The sequence below is a fragment of the Vulpes lagopus genome, chromosome 6, assembly GCF_018345385.1.
Source record: "Vulpes lagopus strain Blue_001 chromosome 6, ASM1834538v1, whole genome shotgun sequence".
Taxonomy (NCBI): domain Eukaryota; kingdom Metazoa; phylum Chordata; class Mammalia; order Carnivora; family Canidae; genus Vulpes; species Vulpes lagopus.
In genome coordinates this window covers 63,008,860-63,028,593 of record NC_054829.1, presented here as the reverse complement: position 1 = coordinate 63,028,593, position 19,734 = coordinate 63,008,860, and the positions used below count along the sequence as shown (strand labels likewise).

The 19,734-nt window shown below is 38.2% G+C and overlaps 1 protein-coding gene and 1 long non-coding RNA gene across 2 annotated transcripts in view; one reads left to right on the top strand and one right to left on the bottom strand.

The window, feature by feature from the left end:
• Positions 1-8,757, bottom strand: part of LOC121493798 — a 33,852-nt gene extending 25,095 nt beyond the window's left edge. Inside the window, exon 1 of the long non-coding RNA XR_005988561.1 lies at positions 8,700-8,757. This is a non-coding gene — a long non-coding RNA (uncharacterized LOC121493798). The remainder of the gene's footprint in view (positions 1-8,699) is intronic.
• Positions 8,758-8,829: 72 nt separating this feature from the next.
• Positions 8,830-19,734, top strand: part of NUBPL (nucleotide binding protein like) — a 216,033-nt gene continuing 205,128 nt past the window's right edge. The window contains exons 1-3 of the mRNA XM_041759641.1: positions 8,830-8,977; positions 9,522-9,669; positions 13,241-13,275. Of these exons, the coding sequence (XP_041615575.1) occupies positions 8,870-8,977; positions 9,522-9,669; positions 13,241-13,275 (291 nt within the window). The 5' untranslated portion in view covers positions 8,830-8,869. The remainder of the gene's footprint in view (positions 8,978-9,521; positions 9,670-13,240; positions 13,276-19,734) is intronic.

Here is a 19,734-nt window from a genome sequence, read left to right as displayed (position 1 = left end):
GAGTATCATTGGAAAATTTTTGTTTGTATTACTTTTTATTTAAATATTAAGTACAAAAATTTCTTTCTTTATACTTGTATCCAGATTAGTGCAATTATTTAAGAATGATGATGATCTGCTAATGTAGATAATGAAGTTGCAACTCTAATTTCTTACATAGCTGAAGGGAAAGTATTTGCTCATGAGAGAAGAGAAAAAAGTAGAACTGTAATGCTAGACAGCGTTTTTCTTTCATTATCAAAGTAAATTCACTTGTTACCAAAAGTGGATTCAAGGGGCACCTGGCTGGCTCAGTACATAGAGCATGGGACTCTTGATCTCAGGATCATGAATTCAAGCCCCACGGTGGGCATTAAGCCTGCTTTAAAAAAAAGGTGGGTTCAGTTGTTACTAAGAAAAACAGAACTTGATTTATGAAGCAAAGATCGTCTTCATTTTACTACCTCCGTGTGTCTATTCTCCAGTATCTCATATTAAAATATTACTCTATGTAGTTTGTTAATATAACAATTAATACTCAAGTAATAACACTTAAAATTATCAACATAGGTTCAAAATATACAAAGGGTTTAATTTCTTAACAAAATATGCATATTTTTATATGGCAAAAAAGATTGCCATTACACATCAATTATATCTCTGTAATTAAAAAAAATTCCATACGAGAACCTTTATTTTGACTATATTATTACTAAAATCTGGGTTACTGAGTATTAGTTATCTATTGCTGCATAACCAATTACCAGAACTTGGTAACTTAATACGCTTTTTAAAGAAAAAAAAGATTTATTTATTTGAGAGTGAGAGTGAGAGAGAGAACATGGGGAGGGAGGAGGTGCAAAGGGAGAGGAGGAGAGAGAGAATCTCAGACTCCAAGCTAAGCATGAAGCCTGATGTGGGGCTCCATCTCACAACCCTGAAATCAACCTGAGCCAAAATCAAGACTTGGATATTTAACCAATTGTGCCATCAAGGTGTCCCAAAAAACACATACTTATTAAGGGGTCATCCAGGGCTGGATTCTCATTTGAAAGCTACCTTGGGAAGGATCTACTTCCAATCTAATATGGTTGTTGGCAAAATTCAGTTCCTTGCGGGCTTTTGGACTGAGGACCTCAGTTCTTTGCTGTCACCTGTTGCATGCCACATGGCCTTTTCCATAAGCAGTTCATACCATGGCAGCTTGCATTGTCAAAGCCAGCTAGGAAGTTTCCTAGAAAGCCAGAAGTTACAATCTTACATATTGTAATCACAGAAGTGACATTCTAGCACTGTTGTTGTATTCTATTGGTTAGAACCTAATTATGGGTCCTGGTCACACTTAAAGGGAGCACATTTATAAAGGGGATTTATAAAGGGGATGAATACCAAGAGACAAAGATAATCTTGGGCCATTTTAGAGTCTGTTGGGAAAAAACTGATTAATGTGATTCATAACCTACAAAGAGAGGGGAACCCACTAAGAAAACATTCTCAATTAATTCTATAATCCAGAAGGGATTGGTGGGGTGGGCTTAATAGAATTTCCTGTTAACTATACAGCATCACAAACTAATAAGCATCAACTACTAAGCACACTATTTTCTTCCACTACTCTGCTCTTTGTCCAGTATTGTCAAATATAAGATAGCTCTAGAAAACTGGAAAGTGGACCCTGGAAAACTGGCAAATAAATATTTTTCACATAAATAACCTTGGTTAAATAAAACTGTAATTATTGCACATGATTAGAAATTTGCAAAAGAGATTCAATATGGCATTAATATAATAAACTCTTTGAGTAATTGACAAAACTTCTTCTGGTAATTAAAAGATCTCTTTGTATTCCTAATCAAATCAAAATACCAGTTTTTAAACTACTCAGAATAATTATGCCCCAAATGAATATTTTCCATGCAAAAATATTTTTATCTGTTTTAAAGAATAGCAAAGACTGGAAAAGCTGAGATGGAAGCAATTAGTGATTATCACTTCAGTGGTGCTGAGTTATGGTTATGGTTAGTAGATTGCCTCTAATAGGATTGAAAATAAGTTCATTAGCCTCAATCATTGGTGGTCAGGAAAATACTATTTTTAATTTTTTTTTTTTTACAAAAGATTTTATTTATTTGAGAGAGAGAGAGAGCCACACTTGAGCAGGGGGAGGGGTGGAGGAAGAGTGAGAGAGAATCTCAAGCAGATCCATGCTGACACAGTCTGATGCAGGGGTCAATATATTGACCCTGAGATCATGACCTGAGCTGAAATCAAGAGTCAGATGCTTAACTGACTGAGCCACCCAGGGGCCCCTGGGAAAAATCCCATTTTATTTAGGATGCAGTGGAAAATGGACCCAAATACTGCTTAAAATGTTGTTTGGTATGAATTAGAGCACTTTAGGGAGCCTAATTGCTGTGTAGAAGGCTGGACAAAGATATATTTCAGACTTTGAAGTCTGCCAGTCAATCCTGGATCAAATTGATATTATTACCCTTAATGATGGTATTTCCACTTTATGGTTCTAAATCAGCACACAGATGTATTTTGAGAGATTATAGTGGTTTGGTAGGAGCTCTTAACTTTTATAAATGGATTGAACACAATTTTTGCCTGCAACATTTATAACATATCATGTATAATACCTGTAAATATGGTTAATACATCTTAAATAGAAAAGGTTAATAAATGAATTGACAAGATTTGGTATCAGAACACCAAGTAGACTAAGGTATCATTATGTAAGCCACATGATTATAGAGGACATCCTCACATTTTGGTAGCAGTGTATAACAGACAAAAATCTATATTATCTCTTTTTCCCTGAAGAAAATAGAACTTCAAATTAGCTGATGTGAAGGTTTGGTATCTTGATGGGGCTCTGCTTTGTCATTGTCCTTGGTGTGTTCTCTAAAGTGCACAGGAAAATTCTCTTCTGAATACAGAATGAAGTAAGGCGTTAGCACAGTCTTGTAGAGACTTAAGTCTTCTAATATCTAGAATAGAATTGAAGGGTAGGAGGAACTTGGCTGAATGAATACAGGTCTGGTACTTGGAGAAAATGAAATAAAAAAGCAAAAGTATGAGAATACTGAGGCCCTGTATGTATAGCAAGTATTTGCCTTGGGTGACGATACTTTTTCTAAATTCTGCTTGTGTGGCTTCTAATTCAGGATAGGATCTTCTTTGAAGCCTTAAACAATAAATAGAGACTAAATTCAGCTATAACTCGAGCCCTGTGACCTTTGTCCACGGATTCAGTTCAATCTTATAAATCAGAAATTCAAATGTCAAATCACCCATGATTTATCCAGCTCTGAATACTGGCATTTAGAAACCCATCCTGTCTCATTCTAGAGGTGAATTTTTGGTCAGTGGGAGGCCTATTCTCAGAAGCCTATCTAGTCTGAGAATATACATACACTTGCCTTATATAATTTTTAAAAAGAAGAATGGGGACTTTCTTTGATAGCACCTTAGTTTACATGAGCGAAGGTACTGAAAGTCTTTGATATGGAAAACTTCTTAGACTAGGTTTCCTACAGAGAGACTGATTCAATGAGAAACTATTTACCTAAGCCAGAAATACTTTATAGTTTACTGTGAAAATTTGTATTAGATATAGGTAAGAGACAGTGTCATGTTTAGTTATGAGCAGAGATATTTGGAAACAAATTGCACCATAGGACAAAAGAGGGTATATTAACGGGGCTGTCATTTAGACAAGTCCATTGATAGGGTGAGATTTTCATTTCAGCAAGCCTTGTGGTCAGGACAAAAGGTTCATTTGGGGACAATAACCTTAAACTGAAGGAACTGGCACTAGTTCTAAGCTTTAGCTAATATATTAACAGAGACTGGAAACTGTCCATACCTTCTTATTCCTTAGTGAATTGAACAAAGGAATGAAGCATGTTCTCAGCTGATAAGTGAAGCTTATGGATGGGGATAAGGCAGGCTCTGCCTCTTTGTAGGAATCTGAACTCTCAGCAAGCTCGTGGTCACCTGAGGATCTTTTTTTGGGGGGAGGGGTAGGAATCTAGCAGATACAAATATATGCTTCTGAGACAATAATACAAAGTATTCCCCTATTTATAGGAGACATTCAAAAGAATCCTGTTTGTTTTGAATAGTACTTATTTATTAATTTCTCTTGGGGTGGTAGAAACCAGTATTGTGCGTATGTAGTGTCCAGATGTCTGCATGGTGATGTGACCTTTAATCCGGAAGGTCTTTATCTGTTTATACCAGCATTGAATGAGATTCCACATACTTAACCATGCACGTTGTTGCCAAGTCTTCCTTTACTCTTGACCTTAAGGTTTCTTAAAGATCAGCTTTTTCTCTTAGCCACTCTTGTGGTTCCTTGCAGGAACTCTCTTAGCCTGTCTGCCTACACACAATACTCAACTGTTTTTATTCTGTGGTCCTGACACTACATTGATAGTGGGGACATTGATTCTGTTGTTATTACATCCCTTACACTGATTTGGGGCTCTGATATTCCCCCTCTTTACTGGGATTCAATTGGAGAGACGTAGTCACAGTATATCTGGTTCTTTCTCTGGAGCTGTAATAGGTACTGATTATTTTAACTTCAAATAACAAAAATCCTAATTAACAGTGGTTAAAACAATTAATTATCTCACCCAACAAGAGAAATGGAGATGCAGGTCAGTACTGGCATAGCAGCTTAACTCTATAACCAAGAATTCATCTTCCTGATATATTTCTACTTCATTACCCTTACTGTTGGTTTTTGTCATTGTATCTGTCACCATTGTGCTTCTCATGTTCACACAATTGATTGCCACAACTCCAGGTGTCATATCCATGGTTAAGATGGGGGAAAAGGAGTAGTATCAATTAGGCTCTATTTTATCAGAAAAACAAAAGCTTTCTCAGAAGCTTCCCCAGGAAATTTCTCTTACACCACATTGTCTGGAACCATACCATACATGCCAAGATCTATGTCTAGAATTAGCAAGACTAGAAAAGTAAGTATTTGGACTTTAATCCTTTATAGTTGAATGCTGCAAGGAAATTGGGGGTTAAGAACATTCTTGGGCTATCCAACTACCAATAGCTGGCTTAAGGACTTGTGAATATCTAAGTTCTCATTTTTCTTCTCTCTTGATTCCCCATAATTCCACAAAATTTTATATAGTCTTTCTAGGACAGATATTGATTGGCTTATTCAATATCCATTTCCAATAATTTTTTTCATTGCTTTCCACTAATCTATAGATTAAGGATATGTAAATGCTTTATTTCTCAGCTTCTCTTGCTTTTAGGGGTGGTCATGTGACCTGGTTCTAGGCAGTCTGTTGTGTATGTGGCTTCTCTCTCTCCCTTTCCCCACCTCCCTCCAAAACAGGGACAAACACCAGAGAAAGCTTTTTATCTTTGTTATTCTCCTCTTTTCCTGTATGGTACATAGCCTTGATGCCTGGAGGTGCAGCTACCATCTTGGAGCAAAATAAGGAGACCAAGATGATGGAACCAAAAGAATGAGTCTGGGACATAATAACACAGTGGAGCCCCTGCATCAGACCTGAAGAGTCTGCCTGTGAACTTTTCATATGAGACTAATATATTCCTACCTATTTAAAACAATGATAGAGTTTTCTGCTACTTGCAGCCAAATGTAATCCTAACTTATATAGGTGAGAAACCATGTTTTTATATCATGTAGTTCTCCCAAATGTATTGTCTTTGCCAGAGCTGTCCCCATTCTCCTTAAAAGTCCTGATTTTCAAAATTCAAAACCAAGAAAACAATCTATTTTCTTTAACATTTTTAGGTATCATAAAATAATGCCACACAGTTTATTAAAATGGTGAAAGGATATATAAGGTAAAAGGAAATTATAGGGGGGAATGTCTTGATAATTATAAAACATATCTTACCATACTTTTAGGTACACAAAATCACATCCAAACTAGGCCAAGGCAGAGAATTTATTGGATGGCTGCAGGTACATCTCATGGATTTACGAATAGTAAGTATAGCTGAACCTCACTATGGATTAGAACCAGGAATTGGAAAGCTATTATGAATCAGTGTAGTCGTTCTCCCCTCCTTCTCTGCACACACAATTTCTGATGGTCTGTTTTATTTTTATCTCTTGGCATTATCTTTTTCCGCTTCTCTGTGCACAAAGAAGAAATTAGTCACTTCAGTCTTACCAGTTCCAATGCAAATTAAGATTAGCATCTCTTGTTTTAAAAGTTTTCTGGAGAAAGAATCTAAATGGTCCAATTTTGTTTGTGTGTCCATCTTTAAGCCAATTAATGATCAAGGGGATAGGGCCAAATGGCTTAGAAATTCTTAGGAGCTAAGGGAGAATACTCTTTTGAGAAGGAGCGGTGTGTGTGTGTGTGTGTGTGTGTGTTTGTGTGTGTGTGTGTGTGTGTGTAGCAGTAGTAAGAAATAATGGACATCTTTTCTATTCTGCTGATATCCTATTCTGAAAGGTAAATCAAATTAATGATTTATTCATTCTACAAACATTGATATTACTTGTTTCTTCCTTTACTTTCTCTCTCAGAGGATGTCAGTACCATTTATCTCATTGCACATATCATAAACCTTTACATAACCAATATCATTACAATAGCTAACATTTATTGCGAATATGTACTTTGCGATAGGTATTCTACATGCTTTATTTTATTAATTGATTTTCTACATGCATTATATTAAATTTAACCTTGCAACATCCCTACAAGTAGGTATTATCTATTTTATAAGCAAACATGTCTCTTGGATTACAGTAACCTTCTATCTCCCTAACTCTGGTCACACCTCTCACAACCATTTTTTTAAACCTGGTATTCAGTAGTATTTCTAAAATATAAATCTAATTACATTATTTTATCACTTTAAACCTTCTGTGGTTCCCTTCGGATAAAGTCCAAATTCCTTTGGGTGATATATAAAGTCTTTTATGATCTACACACCCTTCCCTTCTTTGCCATCTTCCATCCTCATCTCTCTGAGACCTGCACCTCACACTCTGTCTGCAAGCCATGAAGATTATTTGAAATTCTTACCAGTTCATTTCTTATTTCTGTACAACCCTCTAGCTATTCTCAGAGCTGATGCCTACACATTACCCACACTCAGGATTCAGCTTAGATGTTACCCTATTCAGAAGCCTTCTTGAATGAATTAAGGTGCCCTTTCTTTGTAATTCTCTATTTCTCAGTGCTTTCTTCCTATACTTATTACCCTATGTTGAATTATTATTCTGTCTCTCACACTTGTTGGTAAAGTTCTTGAGTGGAGGGATTATATCTGATAATCCCTATTATCAGACCATTGGGTGACCATAACACCATAGGGTGTTGAAAACCCTATGATTAGTGCATTGCTTGGTGTATTGTAGTTGGTCAGCAAATATTTGTTAAATGAATATATCTTCATAAGTCTAGAAGAATTTGAAAAGCTACCTGGACACAAATGAATACTCAGCATTTCTTGTTTAGTGAATGGATTATTCTGATAGCCATTCTCCTTATCCCTATTCTTTTGGCTTATGGTTTATAAAAATTGAGCAGATAAAATTGATAAAATTAACTGAGAAAACATTGCAAAATAAGAAAGTGATAAGGCAAAGGAAGTAATAATGTGAGATTGGGGGAGAAAAAGCAAAGAACTGAATTTTTTTCCAGAGCTTATTTAATTCAATGTGCTGGGGATCCCTGGGTGGCTCAGCGGTTTAGCGCCTGCCTTTGGCCCAGGGCGCGATCCTGGAGGCCTGGGATCGAGTCCCGCGTCGGGCTCCCTGCATGGAGCCTGCTTCTCCCTCCTCCTGTGCCTCTGCCTCTCTCTCTCTCTCTCTCTCTCTCTCTCTCTCTGTGTCTATCATGAATAAATAAATAAATAAATCTTCAAAAAAATTTAATTCAATGTACTTGTTGGTAAAATCTAATCCTTAAAATAATTGTTTGAGATTGAGATGTTATGCCTGTAGTAAAGTCAGGAAAATTAAAGACCAGATTAGAGCAAAATAAACTGAATGATTATACGACAAATTCTCTACAGAGGAGAAGCAAATAAATTAAAATCAACTTTAGAAAATATCATAAAAAATACGTGAGAGTAAGCCAACCTGCACCCTAATTGATTCTTTTGCTGGGTCTGGGTTTCTTTATCAGCCTTCTAGCGTCTTCTTTCACAGCTACTTCCCTCGCTCTCATCCACTTTGGATCTAGGAATACTTCATTCCTCATACCAAAATAAATTCCACCTTCTTCCTCAAGCTTTGTCTCACTTAACTTTCTTCTTGAGCGAAACTTGCTTCTTTAGACCTGCTTTCTTATTTAGCTAAACTTTTTCGAGCCCAGCAAAGCACCTGACTTTTCTTTCAGGGAACTGTAAGCAACTCAGCAGCAAATATCAATACATGCTATTATTGTAGATCACGCCGGGGGTAAAAAAAAAAAAAAAAAGGTAAAATCCTTAACACGGAGACTATTTAAGATACCGTATTCTTCGCAATGAGAACACCTGGAGTCCTTTTCAAGTTCTACAATTTCCTACTTCTTTCCAGTTGAGTCAAGTCTCTAAACTTTAAGTCTCTTGTCTTAGTACTGAAAAGAGAATACTGTTAAGAGTCTCCTATCTACCTACTCGAGGATTTCTGCGAGGACGAAGCAGATGAGGTATGTGGAAAACGCCTCACAAACATTTGGTTAAACTTTGTAAAAGGTCTATACCTGGCTACGAACGACACTGCATGAACAAGTCGGGTTCCCGGGCTGAGGAAACGCAGGCGGCTGGTCTCTAGGGAGAGGAAGCCAAGCGTTACTACGTGACGTCATCACCCCGCGCCGGCCGCGCCGGCCGCGCCGGCTTCCGGGCTGGGCTTAAAGCTCTGTTCCGCGCTATGGGGTGTTGGCAGCGTTTGCTGCATTTTGGTGGGGTAACGCTTCGGGCTGGTGGCGGGGCCGGCGTCCCGCTTGGGGGAAGCCGCGTGTTGGTTTGTGGGCGCCAGGTTCGTGGTGCTGCAGGCCGGGGGGAGGCGGGGGGGACGGAGATGCGAGGGCGGCAGGGCCGCAGGTGCGCAGGCATAACCTCCTGGCGAGCGCTCGCCTCAGACCTTAACGGGCCCCCGCCAGCCGGCGGCAAAGCGAGACCCCAGTTGTCTGGACGTCTCCACTCTCCAAGCAGGCCCCCATAGGACCGGGCCGGGGCGTGGCGGGCATGACGGATGCCTAGAACGTGGATGTGAGACTCGTGCATTGCTTTCTCTATTTAGAAAATGGGTTAAAGAGAAGGAAACACGTGGAGGATTTAACTCCGTAAAGAGGCAGTTTATTAACTTTGCGTTTTTTTTAACGTCCTAGCAGATACATTTCAGCTTAAACAGTGTATTTCCACGACTGTGATCAGTAGCAGTAAGTAGATAGCACGAGAGACCTACCTAATGGAGATCAGCAGAATTAGCCTAGAAAAGCAAGCCCTTTTCAAGACTCTGATTTTCTACTTTAACAGCATGCTAATAGTGATGGCTTATTTTAAAACTTTTTTTTTTTAAGTTGTCTGGAGCTGACAGTGAGGCCCTAAAACAAAGAAGAACACAAATCATGTCCCGAGGACTTCCAAAGCAGAAACCAATAGAAGGTGTAAAGCAAGTTATAGTTGTGGCTTCTGGAAAAGGTGGAGTTGGAAAGTCTACTACAGCAGGTATTATAGGATATTCTGATCTCAGAAATTTATGCCAACTGGCAAGTGCTCAGCATTAAAAGGATAGTTTTGATTTTTAGAGTTATTTGTGAAATTCCCAATCGCTGATTCCGTGGTATCAGGAGTTAGTAGTGATGAGGAGCTTAGATTTACAGTTCAAAAAAACTAGGTACAGATGGCCCAGGTCTTTGACCCCTTAACTGAGGAAAAGGTGGTCACATTGCCCATCAGATCTTCAGTTTACTTAACTGTAAAATGGTAATGATGATAAGGTTTTTCATAGGGTGGGCATGTAAATTAAACAAAGAGGAACACAGGCAGGAAGGGGGCAGGGGGGAAGGACTGGGAGTACCCTTAAGCAGGTTGCCTGCTGGGCGTGGAGCCGGATCCTGCGTTCTATCCCAGAACCGCAAGATCATGACCCAAGCCCAAATCGAAGCTGGCTGCTTAACCGGCGGCTACTCACTTGCCCCAGAAATTTTTTATTTCTAGGAAGATGGTTCCAGTATAATTATGTAAAAGGGTAATGGCTTCCCTTGTTCCGATCCTGCACAACAGAAGTAACTTGTATTATTAATTGGGAGTAATAAAACACTTAAAAAAAAGATATGTTTATTTTAGAGAGAGACAGAGAACATGAGTTAGAGGGGCAGAGGGGAGGGAGAGAATCTCAAGTAGACTCCACACTGAGTGCAGAGCCCAACTCAGGGCTGGATCTCAACCCTGAGATCCCAACCTGAGCCAAAATCAAGTGTTGGGTGCTTAACTGACTGCACCACCCAGGCACCCTTGGAGTCATCTTATTGCTGCCTTGTTATTTAACATTCAGTCATTTCAGTAGGAATGGCTGCTAATTCAGATCTCTATCCCGTTTATCGTTTGCACATGATTTTAAAAAAATGACTATCTTTACCATATTTAGTTGTTGATTTGGTGTAGTTCTAGACTGACAAGATATTTTATTTATTTATTTATTTATTTATTTATTTATTTATTTTCTGACAAGATATTTTAAATTAAAAATATTTTTCAGACTATTAAAGTTGGGAGATATACGTGCCATGAAATTCTTCACTTCCACTGAAATCAATGACATTTTGAAATAGGGGCTAGTACAGAGTTCTGTGACTAAAGATCTTGTGTTTGTTTAAAGCTATTTTTAGTAATTTCCCAGTATAGCAGTTTTATGGTTGTAAAATCAACTACAAATCCAACTGTATAGTTTATTAGCTCAATTTTTTTCTCACTTTGACCTGAAGGTAATTGTGGAAGAGTTTTTCAGATATTTTAAATAAAATAAGATTTACCAAGTATTATAGTTATAATAGACCTCTAATGTTTTTACTACTTGATACTATATTATTATTATTATTGAAAGATTTTATTTATTTATTCATGAGAGATACAGAGAGAGAGGCAGAGACACAGGCAGAGGGAGAAGCAGGCTCCATGCAGGGAGCCCGATGCAGGACTCGATCCCAGGACTCTGGGATCACACCCTGAGCCAAAAGCAGATGCTCAACTGCGGAGCCACCCAGGTGTCCCAACAGATACTGTATTATTATTAAAAAATGATTAGTGATTGTTTCTAATGAATTAATGCTATATGCAGCCATTTTTACTTTCTTTCCTAAGGGGCTATAATCCATCTATTTAATATTTTGTAAAATTTAGAATCTTTTAGTCTTTGGTTCTAGAATCCACCTCTTCTTGTTTTTTGAAAATTCAGAGTACATTTATTTGTTTTCAGTAATGTGAATTCCTTTGCATGCTCTGTGATTACTGGAACTGGTTAAAGATAAAAGTATTTTCATGATGCTATCCTGAAGTTACTTGAATTTTATGCAGTATAATTTGTTGAATCTGTAGGCTAATGCTTGTTTAAAACATTATTTTTGTTTAGCAGATCATCTATTGCCATGGAATGTGGCAGCATTTAAATAGGAAAATATATGAGAAAATTTACAGTTGTGACACATAGTAGATGTTTCTGCAAATGCCCCTTCCTTGTTTTTTTTTTAATTTGTTAGCATTATACCATCTGTCCAAAACAATTGACCTTTACTTTTTTCTAACAGTTCTATCTGTATACATAAGCCTTAGAAATATTTATTTCCCATATATGTGTGTGTTATATATATATATATATTTTGTTCTGAACTATCTCAAAATTCTTCCCATTTGAATATGCGTACTAGAGATATTTTCAGTTAGAATGATGATACATGGTTAATACAAACATGCTTTGTGATTCCATTGTGTAAACTGAGAAGACTCTGACAATGAAATGAAGTATTCTCTAAAAGTTTCTGTTTAATAGTTAGACTGTTTAACCTATGATGTACCTGAAATTCAGCATTATTTTATAATTTATAAAAATTAATCTGTCAAGTGCCATATCCTAGGCTAAGTATTTTATATGAGTATTTCATTTAATTCTCAAAACCGTTATGAAATAGGAATTATCCTCATTTTATAGAGGCGGAAAATAGATTTAGGGGTAAAATATCCTACTCAAGGTTATGTAATAGAAGGTGGCAGAACTAGAATTTGAACCAGGTCTGCCTTGAAAATTTGTGCTCTTAACTACTTTAAAGGAAACCATCTCAGCATCATTTATAACATTGTTCTATTAAAGAAATGTGATTCACAGTATGAGAGTCTATCAGTCTTGGAAATTTCTTCATCTCAGATGAAGGTTCCTTTGGACCTTTCTTCATCTCAGATGTAGCATATCTCTGTTGCTGGGCTAAAGGTGGTTTTGGGACTACTTTCCTTCTTTATGTCTTTAGGATTCACTTGCAATTGACAGTTTTGGGAACATGTTTTACTGCCTTACCTTTGACTCTCTTCCTTTTCCTCTGCACAGTGGTCCAGTCTTTCATATGGGGATATTTGTGAGTTAGGTATATGAAATTCCTGCATTATCAGCATTTATTCTTAAAAGGCAAGAAGATCATACACATTTTTATTTATTAAAAAGGTATATATTTTTTCTGCAGAATGTTTTTGAAAATAATTGAACTGTATATATCAGTAACATTTTATTTACTTGTTTGTTTATTTATTTATTTATATCTTTATTTTTTTAAAAGATTTTATTTATTTATTCATGAGAGACACACAGAGGCAGAGACACAGGCAGAGGGAGAAACAGGCTCCTTGCAGGGAGCCTGACGTGGGACTCAATCCCGGGTCTCCAGGATCACACCCCGGGCTGCAGGCAGTGCTAAACCGCAGTGCCACCGAGGCTGCCCATAACATTTTTTTTAAAAACTAAGTAGATTATTTAAACAAAATGTAAAAGATTATAAAAATGAATTATTTAAAATGTTAATTATAGGGCAGGAATATATTGCTTATGTTGGAATATTACTATCTTTTTTTGTCTTTTTTACTTTCTGTATTCTCTCCATGTTTTTGTTTTTTACAAGTAAAGGAGATATTAAAAATTTCTGTGCTTTGGTTATTACCTTGAAAATACTAAAAGGCAAACTGAATTTTAGTAGAAGGAAAGTTACTAAATTTTTTTTTTAAGTCACTAAATTTAATTACTTTTTGTTTCTTACAGTGAATCTTGCACTTGGACTAGCAGCGAATGATTCGGTAGGTGTTTATTAATCACAATTATTACCTGATTAAAATGTTTTTTAAAGAAATGATAAAGAGCATATTTTCATTTACTCTGTCAGAGGCTATATATTGTAGCTCTAGTCACTTGCATTTCTTTAAGGAACTAAAAAATCTGCCATAAGTACTGATTACATTTAATGATAATGATGAAAATGGAAGGAGTCAAAGAATTCAGGCAGTGTCTAGAAGGTAGAGAAGGCAAGGAAATGGATTTCTTTAGTGCTTCCAAAAGATGTGTAATTCTGCCAACACCTTAATTTTAGCTCATTGAAACCCATTTTGGACTTCTATGATAATTTCTTACAGCAGAAGTAGGAAATAAATATGGATGGGAAGTCAATTATCTTAGTTCTTAAATTTCCAAAAATGTCTTTATTTTGCCTTCGTATTTGATTTGACTTTGATTTCACTAAATGTAGAATTCCAGGTTCAAAATAATTGCATCTCTGAATGTTGTAAACAACATTCCTTTTTATTCTCACATGCTAAATGAAATGTCTGATGCTAGTCTGATTCATATTGCTTTGTAATAACCTGTGTTTTTCCCTTCAAAGCTTTTAGAGTTTTCTTTATTTCTTTTAAATTTAAAAATGTTACAAATATGTGTCTAATTGGTGACTTTAAAATTTTTTGCCTGCTTGGAAATTAACTAGGCAATATGAAGGTTTGAAATTTCTTCCTTGTTGTGTTTTTCTGTCTCCAGAAACCTATTAAATGGATATTAACACTTTATGCTTGTTAAATTTTCTCTCATGTTCTCCATCTCCTTGTCTTTGCTGTATGTTTTGGAAGATGTCTTAGACTATTTTCCACACTGCTTTGTTGGGTTTTAGTTGTTATTTAGCCCTTCTGATTTTTATTTTTAAATTCAGAGATTGTATTTTTTCCAGTTTTCTAGAACTCTTATTTTACAAATACTGGAAAAACAATGGCTGTATCATTCATTTAAATATCTCTAAGGATGCTAATTAAAATTAATAAAAAATTGTTCCTTTTAGTGCTCTCTATTTATTTACCATGGTGGTTCTTATAATGTGGTCTTCAGAGCAGTAGAATCATCATCTCCTGGGAACTTGGTAGACATACAAAATCTTGAGCCCATCCTAAACCTACTAAATCAGAAACCATGAGGGTGGAATCCCGCAATCTGTGTGTGTGTGTGTGTGTGTGTGTGTGTGTGTGTAAAAATACAACCTATTTTTAATTTAATTTTTTCCCCTTGTTGTTTCAGTGGGAATTTGGAGCAAAGAGAGATAATCATGTATTTAGGCAACCTTATTGAAGTAAGAGCCAGTAATACATTTTTAAAAATAATTTTTTAAAAATTATACTTAATTACCTTGAGGAAGAGACCTCATTTTCCTTAAAGAAGGGAGGAAACAAGGAAGATCCAATGGATGGGAAAGGTAGATACTTTGTAGGTGTGAGGATCTTTTAAATTGGTTATTTCAGCCAAAGCTTTGAATCTTAAGTCAGTGTGAAACACTATGTAATAAAGAGATCAAAGGATGAAAAGAATAGCTCAAAAGGGGTTGATTCCCTCATGTTAAATATTGCTAGTCTTGCTAGCTCAGAAACTTATTTTTCTTCCTCTTTTTTTTAAAAATAAATTTATTTTTTATTGGTGTTCAATTTGTCAACATGCAGAATAACACCCATTGCTCATCCCGTCAAGTGCCCACCTCAGTGCCCACCCAGTCACCGCTCCCCCCCACCTCCCCTTCCACTACCCTTAGTTCGTTTCCCAGAGTTAGGAGTCTTTCATGTTCTGTCTCCCTTTCTGATATTTCCCACTTATTTTTTCTCCTTTCCCCTTTATTCCCTTTCACTATTTTTTATATGCCCCAAATGAATGAGACCATATAATGTTTGACCTTCTCCGATTGACTTATTTCACTCAGCATAATACCCTCCAGTTCCATCCACGTCGAAGCAAATGGTGGGTTATTTGTCGTTTCTAATGACTGAGTAACGTTCCATTGTATACATAAACCACATCTTCTTTATCCATTCATCTTTTTTAAAAATTTTTTTATTTTTAATTTTTTTTAAAATTTATTTTTATTGGTGTTCAATTTACCAACATACAGAATAACCCCCAGTGCCCGTCACCCATTCACTCCCACCCCCTGCCCTCCTCCCCTTCTACCACCCCTAGTTCGTTTCCCAGAGTTAGGAGTGTTTATGTTCTGTCTCCCTTTCAGATATTTCCCACACATTTCTTCTCCCTTCCCTTATATTCCCTTTCACTATTATTTATATTCCCCAAATGAATGAGAACATATAATGTTTGTCCTTCTCCATTGACTTACTTCACTCAGTATAATACCCTCCAGTTCCATCCACGTTGAAGCAAATGGTGGGTATTTGTCATTTCTAATGGCTGAGTAATATTCCATTGTATACATAAACCACATCTTCTTTATCCACTCATCTTTCAATGGATACCGAGGCTCCTTCCACAGTTTGGCTATTGTGGCCATTGCCGCTATAAACATCGGGAATAAATCCTGCTTGGTTATGGTGAATAATCTTCTTAATCTTCTTAATGTACTGTTGTATCCTATTGGCTAGTATCTTGTTGAGAATTTTTGCATCCATGTTCATCAGGGATATTGGTCTATAATTCTTCTTTTTGGTGGGGTCTTTGTCTGGTTTTGGAATTAAGGTGATGCTGGCCTCATAGAACGAGTTTGGAAGTACTCCATCTCTTTCTATCTTTCCAGACAGCTTTAGTAGAATAGGTATGGTTTCTTCTTTAAATGTTTGATAGAATTCCTCAGGGAAGCCATCTGGCCCTGGACTTCTGTGTCTTGGGAGGTTTTTGATGACTGCTTCAATTTCCTCCCTGGTTATTGGCCTGTTCAGGTTTTCTATTTCTTCCTGTTGCAGTTTTGGTAGTTTGTGGTTTTCCAGAAATGCGTCCATTTCTTCTAGATTTCCTAATTTATTGGTGTATAGCTGTTCATAATATGTTTTTAAAATCGTTTGTATTTCCTTGGTGTTGGTAGTGATCTCTCCTTTCTCATTCATGATTTTATTAATATGAGTCTTCTCTCTCTTCTTTTTAATAAGGCTGGCTAATGGTTTATCTATCTTATTAATTCTTTCAAAGAACCAACTCCTGGTTCTGTTGATCTGTTCCACAGTTCTTCTGGTCTCGATTTCGTTGAGTTCTGCTCAAATCTTTATTAACTCTCTTCTTCTGCTGGGTGTAGGATCTATTTGCTGTTTTTTCTCTAGCTCCTTTATGTGTTAGGTTAGCTTTTGTATTTGAGTTCTTTCCAGTTTTTGAATGGTTGCTTGTATTGCGATGTATTTCCCCCTCAGGACTGCTTTTGCTGCATCCCAAAGATTTTGAACAGTTGTATCTTCATTCTCATTAGTTTCCATGAATCTTTTTAATTTTTCCTTAATTTCCTGGTTGACCCTTTCATCTTTTAGCAGGATGGTCCTTAACCTCCACGTGTTTGAGGTCCTTCCAAACTTCTTGTTGTGATTTAGTTCTAATTTCAAGGCATTATGGTCTGAGAATCCGCAGGGGACGATCCTAATCTTTTGGTATCGGTTCAGACCCGATTTGTGACCCAGTATGTGGTCTATTCTGGAGAAAGTTCCATGTGCACTTGAGAAGAATGTGTATTCATTTGCGTTTGGATGTGAAGTTCTGTAGATATCTGTGAAATCCATCTGGTCCAGTGTATCATTTAAAGCTCTCGTTTCTTTTGAGATGTTGTGCTTAGAAGACCTATCGAGTGTAGAAAGCACTAGATTGAAGTCACCAAGTATAAGTGTATTATTATCTAAGTATGTCTCAACTTTGGTTATTGATTTATTGATATATTTGGCAGCTCCCACATTCAGGGCATATATATTGAGGATTGTTAAGTCCTCTTGTTGGATAGATCCTTTAAGTATGGTACAGTGTCCCTCTTCATCTCTTACTACAGTCTTCGGGATAAATTTTAGTTTATCTGATATAAGGATGGCTACCCCTGCTTTCTTTTGAGGACCATTCGAATGGTAAATGGTTCTCCAACCTTTTATTTTCAGGCTGTAGGTGTCCTTATGTCTAAAATGCATCTCTTGTAGACAGCAAATAAATGGGTCCTGCTTTTTTATCCAATCTGAAACCCTGTGCCTTTTGATGGGGTCATTAAGCCCATTCACGTGCAGAGTTACTATTTTAAGATATGAGTTTGGTGTCATCATGATACCTATTCAGTCCTTGTTTTTGTGGGTTGTCCCACTGAACTTCTTCTTAAAGAGGAATTTTAAGAGTCCCCCTTCAAATTTCTTGCAGAGCTGGTTTGGTGGTCACATATTCTTTCAGTTCCTGCCTGTCTTGGAAGCTCTTTATCTCTCCTTCCATTTTGAATGAGAGCCTTGTTGGATAAAATATTCTTGGTTGCATGTTCTTCTCACTTAGGACCCTGAATATATCCTGCCAGCCCTTTCTGTCCTGCCAGGTCTCTGTGGAGAGGTCTGCTGTTAATCTGATATTCCTCCCCAGATAAGTTAGGGACTTCTTGTCTCTTGTTGCTTTAAGGATCTTCTCTTTATCTTTGGAATTTGCAAGTTTCACTATTAAATGTTGAGGTGTTGAACGGTTTTTATTGATTTTAGGGGGGGGGGGATCTCTCTATTTCCTGGCTCTGAATGCCTGTTTCCCTTCCCAGATTAGGAAAGTTTTCAGCTAGGATTTGTCCAAATACATATTGGCCCTCTGTCCCTTTCGGCGCCCTCGGGAACCCCAATTAAACGTAGGTTTTTCTTCCTCAGGCTGTCACTTATTTCCCTTAATCTATCCTCATTATCTTTTGTTTGTTTCTTTTTTCCTCAGTTTCCCTCTTTGCCATCAACTTGTCTTCTATGTCACTCACTCGTTCTTCCACCTCGTTAAGCCTCGTCGTTAGGACCTCTAGTTTGGATTGCATCTCATTTAAATGATTTTTAATTTCTGCCTGATTAGATCTAAATTCTGCAGTCATGAAGTCTCTTGAGTCCTTTATGCTTTTTTCTAGAGCCACCAGTAGCTTTATAATTGTGCTTCTGAATTGGCTTTCTGACATTGAATTGTAGTCCAAAATTTGTAACTCTGTGGGATAGAGGACTGTTTCTGATTCTTTCTTTTGAGGTGAGGTTTTCCTTCTAGTCATTTTGCTCAGTGTAGAGTGGCCAAAAACCAGTTGTATTGGGAGAAGGAGAAAAAGAGAGAAGAGAAAGAAAGAAAAAGAAAAAAAAAAGAAAAGAAAGAGAAAAGAAGAAAAGAGAGAAAAGAAAAAAGAAAAAAAGGGGGGAGCAAACAAATCAAAAAACAAAAAATAAGGGGGAGTGTCCTCTGATTCTTTATACTGTAAATCCTTCAGCTTCCCCTGGAACTTTCCAGGGCTGCTTGGTCAATAATTTGTTTTTCCCCTGTCAGTCTAGCTGGTCTTCAGGGGGAGGGGCCTGCTGTGCTGATTTTCAGGTGTTAGTATTTGGGGGAGCTGCACAGCCCCCTGCCTGGTGCAGGGCTCAGTGAAAGATTTTTAAGCTGTTTATCCGGTGAGGCCACTGTGAGGCTCAGTGGGGGTTGTTTATCCGGTAAGGCCCCAGGAGGAACAACAGTGGCTGCGGCCAGCTCTGGAGCCCTGGATTCAGCTCCTGCAGTAACTAGGGAGCTCTCAGTCTGTAGGGGCCTGTATGCCACGGGGGCGGGGCCGCTGATCTCAGCTCGGGGCAGGAGTGTCCTTGCTGTCCTGTGCCCTCCTGACTTCTGCCTGTCGGGGGGGAGCGCCGGATCCTGGGCTGTGTCCCCGGGGCCCTGTGCTCCCCGGGTCTGCGCTGTTGGATTCCTGTTCCCGGCCGTGCAGCCACCTCTGCGCGGGCCTCTGAGCCGCCGCCGAGCTGCTCCCGGGTCTAGCCAGGCTCTGGCTGGCACTGCTGCCCTTTAGGGAGCTCGCCCGGGGGTGTGGCGGGCTCTCCCCTGGGCGCAGGTGTCTGTTAGTGTCCCAGGGAGCCCGAGGGCATCCCCGTCCTCCTGGGTCCTGCTCTAACTCCCTGCGGGCCCCTTTCCGCCCGGGAAGGTTGGTGCAGCTCCTGCTCCTCCGGGACGGGGCTCTCCTGTCCTGGGGACACTCGCCCCGGCCTCAGCCCGGCTCCTCGCGGGGCCCCTCCCCCTTGGAGGCCTTTTGTGTCTTTATTTCTTTCTCCCCGTCTTCCTACCTTGATAGAAGCACGAATTCTTCTCACTGTAGCGTTTCAGCTGTTCTCTCTTTAAATCCCAGGCCGAATTCGTAGATTTTCAGGATTATTTGAAGGTTATCTAGGTAATTTGGTGGGGACAGGTGACTTGGGGACCCTACTCTTCTGCCATCTTGCCCCGCCCTCTACTTTTTTTTCTTCTTTTGGGGAGCAGGATTCAGGGCAGATCCATCTTTTTAGTGCTTT